This window comes from Nylanderia fulva, unplaced genomic scaffold (genome assembly GCF_048542155.1).
Source record: "Nylanderia fulva isolate GAGA-0341 unplaced genomic scaffold, ASM4854215v1 Scaffold659, whole genome shotgun sequence".
Classification (NCBI taxonomy): domain Eukaryota; kingdom Metazoa; phylum Arthropoda; class Insecta; order Hymenoptera; family Formicidae; genus Nylanderia; species Nylanderia fulva.
The window spans coordinates 47,539-56,014 of NW_028190763.1; the positions used below are offsets into that span (position 1 = coordinate 47,539).

At 30.9% G+C, this 8,476-nt stretch overlaps 1 protein-coding gene across 1 annotated transcript; it reads right to left on the minus strand.

Moving 5' to 3' along the window:
• Positions 1 to 6,261: 6,261 nt before the first annotated feature.
• Positions 6,262 to 7,146, minus strand: LOC146720599 (uncharacterized). Its single transcript, XM_085488227.1, has 2 exons — positions 7,059 to 7,146; positions 6,262 to 6,975 (listed from the first exon to the last, which is right to left on the minus strand). The coding sequence occupies exons 1-2, from the start codon at positions 7,109 to 7,111 to the stop codon at positions 6,567 to 6,569; spliced, it is 462 nt and encodes a 153-aa protein (XP_085344353.1). The 5' UTR covers positions 7,112 to 7,146; the 3' UTR covers positions 6,262 to 6,566.
• Positions 7,147 to 8,476: the final 1,330 nt, after the last annotated feature.

The following is an 8,476-nucleotide window of genomic DNA, read 5'->3' on the forward strand; positions in this document are numbered from 1 at the left end:
TATGATATGTATTTAATGTACAAAACTATCAAAGTGCTTTCAAATATTTATGTTTTTTTAGTTATAAAAATTAGGAAACAATGTACAATTATAGTTTCAAGATTATAACGATTATAACCATAACGATTACACAAATATATTTCATTTATTAATAATTATGAATATTACGATTATATATCTTCTATTCAGCTCATTTTAATTAAAAATTATTAAAGTTTGATATTAAATTTTATAAAATAAATTCTTATGTAATATGTAAGACAACAAATAAAACAATTTTGTTAAAAATTTATCCATACATCAGTCTTTTATTGTCATATACGCCTATTTTTCATACAAATAGAGAAATATAACTGCATAATGCAAATATATATTTTATTATGATTTTTTATCGATAATTAACAAAAAAATGTAAATTGAACAAGAAATGACAGTTTTGATTTTCAATCACGTTTTGTACGCTTGACTGCAAGTAAATAATGCTGCTTTATTATGTAAAAAAAAAACTCGATAAGTAAATGCAGCTTTTCCCAATTAAAAAAACTCAATAAATAAATGCAGCTTTTTTCAACTAAAAGAACTCAATAAGTAAATGTAGCTTTCCTCTCTTGCAGAGCTTGATACAGCTTTGTCACGCTGTTTATCAAAATAACAGAAAATAAATAAATAAAAAATTAAAATAAACTTTAATAAAATAAAAGTTATTTCAACTTGATATAAAAATTTTAAATAAAATTAACAAAATTATATAATTAATAGTAGATATCTTGTATCGCCAGTGATGAATAAAATTAAAAATAAATGTGAGACGACCCAACTGGCTTAAATTAATTCTTATTATTATTTGTTTGATGCCATGTACAAGAAAAGACAACGTTTCGACCTTAGGTTTAGATCCTTATCAAGTCTAAAATTAACATTAAAAAATACAATAGATGTACATACAAGAATTTTGATTTTTAAGAAAGTAAAGCGCAAACCAAGATTATAATACCAATTTAAAACGTACCTTATAAATTCTTAAGTGCAATATATAATTAATTTTGTTCCATTTTACATATTTCAATATAAATATTGTGTCACGTAAACGTTCGGTATGGATGGTAAAGACGAACTAAGTTAAACAGCTTTGATTATTCTATCATAGATCGGATTCAAATTCTCTGTGTCTTTCTGTAGGTTGATCGTGTTATTAAATTTTTTTATAAAAAACATTTCAGCAATCTCTCTTTTCCTAGTGTTTGTTTCTCGATGTAAAATATTTAAGTTTGTCCATTTAAAGTCATGCGAAAATTCATTTCTATGTTTGCTTATAACATTTTGATTGCTGACATGCATTTTTATATTATTCATATGTTCTTTAATCCGAGTATTAAGGTGTCTTTTAGTTTGTCCGATGTATGTGGCGTCACAGTCATTGCAGTCGACTTTATAAACTATCTCGGTCATATCGGCTTTAGGTAATTTGTCTTTTCGAGGTTTAATAAACGTATCAAGTTTTTTTGGAATCGTATAAATAACACTTAAGCCTGTTTTCTTAATAGATCTCTCAATAGTCTCACTTAGGTTCTTAACATACGGCATTAAAATACAAGACGAAATATCAAATACATTATTTTTGTCAACTACTGTTGCGTTATGTTTCAACGACATAAATGATCGCCTGATAATCACGCTCCTTGTACGTGACGCCGAGCCGCCGGATGGCGATCGCGTGATCCTACCACTGAACCAATAACGAAGTCGATTGATCGTGCTGGCAATCGACCATTGGTAGTTAAGAAGGCGTACGGGGGTTCCGGTCTCTCGTCCCCGGGACGAGCCACTACTATTGTGTCGTTTTCGGACTGGGCTCGTCGTCAAAAACACAATCAAGTACCTCGTAGACTAAGGCAGTACGGTGCGCGCGATAAAACGCGGAGAAAAGCGATACTCCGCCACTGATTGTATATAGCCGCGATTAGCGAGTTTTCGTGTACGCTGTTCAGCGCCTTTATTGCCTTGGCTGCAAAGAGCCTTCGCACCGAAACCGTGGCCGAACGTGGCCTGTGAGCCCATAGTGTATCCTCGGTCGTGAATAAAGACTGTCTCATCACCTCAGTAACATTTATTTTACCCAAGGTTCAGCGCGCCGTCTCCCATTCGGGAGAGAATTCCCGCAATTCCACACAACTACGTTATGAGAATTTTCTAAAAAACATGTTCTTTTATACATATATCGCTCGATGACCGTCCTAGGGAAACAATTATTCAACAAGATTTTTTTAACCATCTGTAAGTTCTCATTATGAAATCGTTTATCCGATAACAAAATAGCGTGGTCGACTAAGTTATTAATTGTGTTAACTTTGTATTTAAACGGATGGTTAGAATGGTAGTTTAAATATCTACCAGAGAAGGTGGGTTTCTGGTACCAACTAGTCAATAGTTTGCCATTGTTTCTAAAAACCAATGTATCCAGAAAGTTAATCTTGTTATTTATCTCTGTTTCATGTGTAAATTGCAAACGGTGATGGTATTTATTAAAAGTAGTCAAAATGTTATCCATTTTATTGCGTGGTACTATTGCAAAAATATCATCAACGTACCTATAATAAACTGAAATGTCAAATTGTAAAGAGCTTAAACATTCTGTCTCAAGATCATCCATAACTAAGTCTGCTAAAATAGGTGAAAGGGGGGATCCCATTGGCGTACCATGTATCTGTTCATAAAATTGATCGTTGAAACGAAAACTAGTAGATTCTAATACAGCGTCGATTCCATATGAAAATTGTGTCAAACTAAAATTTGTGTTACATGAAATATCCTTCCAACGTTTTTCAATAGCTTTTAAAACTAATTCCTTAGGAATGTTTGTGAATAAAGAAGTGACGTCAAGAGAAATTAACATTTCATTATCTTCAATACTCAAATTCTTGATTTTATTCGCGAACGTCCAACCGTCTTTAATATGTGAGATAGGTTTCGTAATTGATCGTTCCAATATATCATGTAAAAAACGCGCTATACTGTACACCGGGCTCCCAAGTGACGAAACAATTATACGTAAAGGCGCGTTAACTTTGTGAATCTTCGGTAGACCGTAACATCGAGGAAGGTTCCCATTTGTGGTATTAAGTCGTTTATATGTCATTTCATCAATCAATTTATTATCTCGCCATGATTTGATTAAAGATTTGATTAAAGAATTGATTCTACCCGAAACTTTCTTGAGCGGATCTTTTTTCAGTTTAGTATATGTACCTTGATCACTTAGTAAAACATTCATTTTGTCAATATAATCTTTTTTGTCCATAATAACTGTAGTTTGACCCTTATCGGCTGTCGTAACTAAAATGTCATCGTTATCACGTAGATAACTATGACATTGTTTAGAGTTGTTTATAATGTATCTATCTATGTAGCTAGTGTGTTTCTTTTTTCTAAGAAATCCATATGCCGCTTTAGTTACCTCGTTTCTTGTCGATTCAACAAGAGCATTAGGAATCTTAGTGCAATTAATTTCTAGGTTCTTAGCTATATCGATAACAATGTTAGTGCGGTCATTCTTATAATTCTGTGAGACAGGCAACCCGAATTTATCACCTAAGCTTAAAAAATCTAGAATGTTCTCTGGAATAATTTTATTGCTCAAATTTACTATCCATTTCGATCTGTCAATTTTACTAAAGGGGTTAAGTGAAACATCATTATTACGTAATAAATTATTGAACTTTTTAATCGCGTTATCCTTTTTCGTTTTATTAAAAATAAATAATTTATGTTGATTAAGTTCAAAAAATCTGTTAATTAAAGTACGTGGAAGTAAGTCAAACATCCTTTTTTCGATGTTATAAAGTTTGGAATGTAAGAACTTTATGTTATAATTTAAATCTTTAATTTCTAAGTTCAACAATCTAATTCGAGTTCGTCTAGAAAAATAATCAAATTTTTGGTTTACGCTATTACTGTAGAAAAAGATGTTCAATTTCAATTTCTTGATGTGTGGTGGAAGTAAATCCAATCTTCTGCATCGAAGCAGGAAAATTAGTTGATGTTTCGATGTAAATAACTTCTTCTTGATATCAATCCATGATTTCAGCAACAATGTGTGGTTAAAACCATAATGATCAGAGATTGTTTAAAAAAAACCACCTCTCCGTGTAAGCACCATCATTCGGTCAATGTGCAGTAAAATTAATAGTAGATAATCAAGAAAGTTTCGGGTAGAATCAATTCTTTAATCAAATCATGGCGAGATAATAAATTGATTGATGAAATGACATATAAACGACTTAATACCACAAATGGGAACCTTCCTCGATGTTACGGTCTACCGAAGATTCACAAAGTTAACGCGCCTTTACGTATAATTGTTTCGTCACTTGGGAGCCCGGTGTACAGTATAGCGCGTTTTTTACATGATATATTGGAACGATCAATTACGAAACCTATCTCACATATTAAAGACGGTTGGACGTTCGCGAATAAAATCAAGAATTTGAGTATTGAAGATAATGAAATGTTAATTTCTCTTGACGTCACTTCTTTATTCACAAACATTCCTAAGGAATTAGTTTTAAAAGCTATTGAAAAACGTTGGAAGGATATTTCATGTAACACAAATTTTAGTTTGACACAATTTTTATATGGAATCGACGCTGTATTAGAATCTACTAGTTTTCGTTTCAACGATCAATTTTATGAACAGATACATGGTACGCCAATGGGATCCCCCCTTTCACCTATTTTAGCAGACTTAGTTATGGATGATCTTGAGACAGAATGTTTAAGCTCTTTACAATTTGACATTTCAGTTTATTATAGGTACGTTGATGATATTTTTGCAATAGTACCACGCAATAAAATGGATAACATTTTGACTACTTTTAATAAATACCATCACCGTTTGCAATTTACACATGAAACAGAGATAAATAACAAGATTAACTTTCTGGATACATTGGTTTTTAGAAACAATGGCAAACTATTGACTAGTTGGTACCAGAAACCCACCTTCTCTGGTAGATATTTAAACTACCATTCTAACCATCCGTTTAAATACAAAGTTAACACGATTAATAACTTAGTCGACCACGCTATTTTGTTATCGGATAAACGATTTCATAATGAGAACTTACAGATGGTTAAAAAAATCTTGTTGAATAATTGTTTCCCTAGGACGGTCATCGAGCGATATATGTATAAAAGAACATGTTTTTTAGAAAATTCTCATAACGTAGTTGACAAAAATAATGTATTTGATATTTCGTCTTGTATTTTAATGCCGTATGTTAAGAACCTAAGTGAGACTATTGAGAGATCTATTAAGAAAACAGGCTTAAGTGTTATTTATACGATTCCAAAAAAACTTGATACGTTTATTAAACCCCGAAAAGACAAATTACCTAAAGCCGATATGACCGAGATAGTTTATAAAGTCGACTGCAATGACTGTGACGCCACATACATCGGACAAACTAAAAGACACCTTAATACTCGGATTAAAGAACATATGAATAATATAAAAATGCATGTCAGCAATCAAAATGTTATAAGCAAACATAGAAATGAATTTTCGCATGACTTTAAATGGACAAACTTAAATATTTTACATCGAGAAACAAACACTAGGAAAAGAGAGATTGCTGAAATGTTTTTTATAAAAAAATTTAATAACACGATCAACCTACAGAAAGACACAGAGAATTTGAATCCGATCTATGATAGAATAATCAAAGCTGTTTAACTTAGTTCGTCTTTACCATCCATACCGAACGTTTACGTGACACAATATTTATATTGAAATATGTAAAATGGAACAAAATTAATTATATATTGCACTTAAGAATATATAAGGTACGTTTTAAATTGGTATTATAATCTTGGTTTGCGCTTTACTTTCTTAAAAATCAAAATTCTTGTATGTACATCTATTGTATTTTTTAATGTTAATTTTAGACTTGATAAGGACCTAAACCTAAGGTCGAAACGTTGTCTTTTCTTGTACATGGCATCAAACAAATAATAATAAGAATTAATTTAAGCCAGTTGGATCGTCTCACATTTATTTTTAAAATTATATAAATTTTAAATACATATAACTTCATTTACGTGAAATGTTCATAAAGTTTGTAACTTTGGTTATAAAGTAAAAAATGAAGTGATTGAAAATGTGTACATTTATTAGCTTTTTTTTACCTTTGAATCCTGTAGAGTTACACATTTTTCCCAATGATGAAAGATCTAATTATTAGATCTAATTAAGATATAATTATTGTAAAAACCAACACACTTGTCTTTTAACAAAATTAAAATTAAACTTAATAAACTGTTCATAAATTTTATAAATTTGTAATAATATCTTATTAACATTTTTTAAAAGACAATGTGTCTATTTTTATAATTACTATATCTGACAGATCTTGTCAGGAAAAATGTGTAACTTCGCAGAATTTATATGTAGAAAAGATTAATAAATGTGTTTTACTACATTTTCTCCTTTAAGTAGGCAAAGGAACAAACTTTATGAATGTCTTATGTATACATATAATTTAGTAAACCTTCAGTCTTATTATATCTTATTAATCTTCTTCGTCTGATAATTCTTGTGTTGAGTATTTTTTACTTTCTATTCTCTCTAGTATCTTAAGTTGCCTTTGTAAGATACTATTTCGTTCTTTTTGCAATTGTAATTGTTCTATTTGTAATTCATTACATTTTTTAAGCTCCGTCAGATATTTTGTACGTGTTTCTTGTTTGGCATCACTTTCTCTTTGTAGCACAGCACAGATGGATTCCTTAAGTGATTGTAGAGTATGCGCCAATTTGCCATCTCGTACTTTTGCTTTTGTATTTATTAAAGATGAGCAACTGCTATCCGTCATGGACGATTTGCTGCTACCTATTACTGATTGAGATTGACTGTTAACTGCAGATGGTGTCGAAGGTGGCGAGTCTAGTGCAATAGAAGATTGTTCTTCATTTACATTCCTATAATAGAAAACATTTTAAATTATATCTAAAAATATATCTAGAAATGAATTAAAAAACATTTTAAGGAGATGATTACTCACTGAGACAAATGTTGACTGACCACTTTTTGCAAAATGTCTTCTTGAGAAACCATTCCATTGCGGCCAGCTACAAAAGATGGCACTCCACTGTGACTTTTTCCAAATAAGTTTATTATTTCACTGTAAAGATACATATGTATTCTATTACTTACTTATTAAATACTAAATATAATACTAACTACTTAATAAAAACAGAATATTGTAAGAATGACAAAATAAAAATATGAAACAAATCGACTGAACTATTAATTATAATGTTTAATTCAAAAATATCATATATATAATTATATACAGAAAACACAAGATAGAACTTACTCTTTAAATGGAAGAGGTTTAGTGCCTTTTCCAGAACTATTTTTTCCCATGGTCTGTTTGATATGTTTATCCCATTTCTTCTTCAACAATTTAAATTTATTTTTCATGTGATTTTTAGTAGCATTCACATAACCTCTTTCTTGGAAGGATTCTGCTATCGCTTGAAACATAGCCTCTTTACTTTGATATTTTCTTTTCTGGAATTTTTTTTCATGCTGTTCATACTCTGTGAAAAACAACATTATGGTTTTATAGTCCCAAATAAAATAGCCATCATTATTGACACCAGAAGTATTCTCTTTTTCATTATCTGAGTCTATAATTGAAGAGTCCAATGAAGACACAATTGTAGGCGTGTGCTGCATAAAGCTTGTTACAGGAATCGTAACAGAAGAACTCTCATGGATTTTAATCTGAGGCTGAATTTCAGAAGGACCTGCTTTATTTAGTAAAGCATTCACAATTGAAGAGTCTAGTGAAGACAAAGTTGTAGGTGTGTACTGCATAGAGCTTGTTACAGGAACTGTAACAGAAGGACTCTCGTGGATTATAGTCTGAGGTTGAATTGTAGAAAAACTTATTTTATTCAGTACAGAATCCAAAGGCGCAGTTGTGATTAGGAACTGTGTCGAGTTTGTTGTAGCAGTTACAACAGAAGTACACGCAAAAGTCTGGGGAAACTTAATTAATTTTAATAATACCAGTTTAGGTTTCACAGCTGAAAAATAAAGCTATTAATATAGTACAATATTTATGCAATTTAAATTATCTTAGAATAAAATCATTTAATCTATCTCTTAGAATTTATTTTATTAGTTAATTAAGTAAAAATATAAAAAGTATTATGAGTATTTAAGTAATCAGCATCATATATAAAATTCTTACCTGAATACTTAAAAGAAGTTTCCATTGTGAAATATCAAGACAGTGACGGCGTAGCCGTATAATAAAAGCGAGGTTATTGGACTACCCGACTCTTGAGCAGTGGATACTGTTTACAGTACAAGCTTCACACGCATGCGCGATAAAATAGCCCCAAATGCACCACCTTCGAAGGTGAGGCAAATAGAGCGTGCTCCTAATTGCTCCTTAGAGTATGCTCT

Bases quoted from the DNA above. Each gene is read 5' to 3' on its own strand.
- LOC146720599 (XM_085488227.1), bottom strand. From the start codon at position 7,111: ATGGTTTCTCAAGAAGACATTTTGCAAAAAGTGGTCAGTCAACATTTG. The intron at 6,976-7,058 runs GTGAGTAATCAT...TTTCTATTATAG, and splicing joins GTCAGTCAACATTTGTCTCA to GAATGTAAATGAAGAACAAT.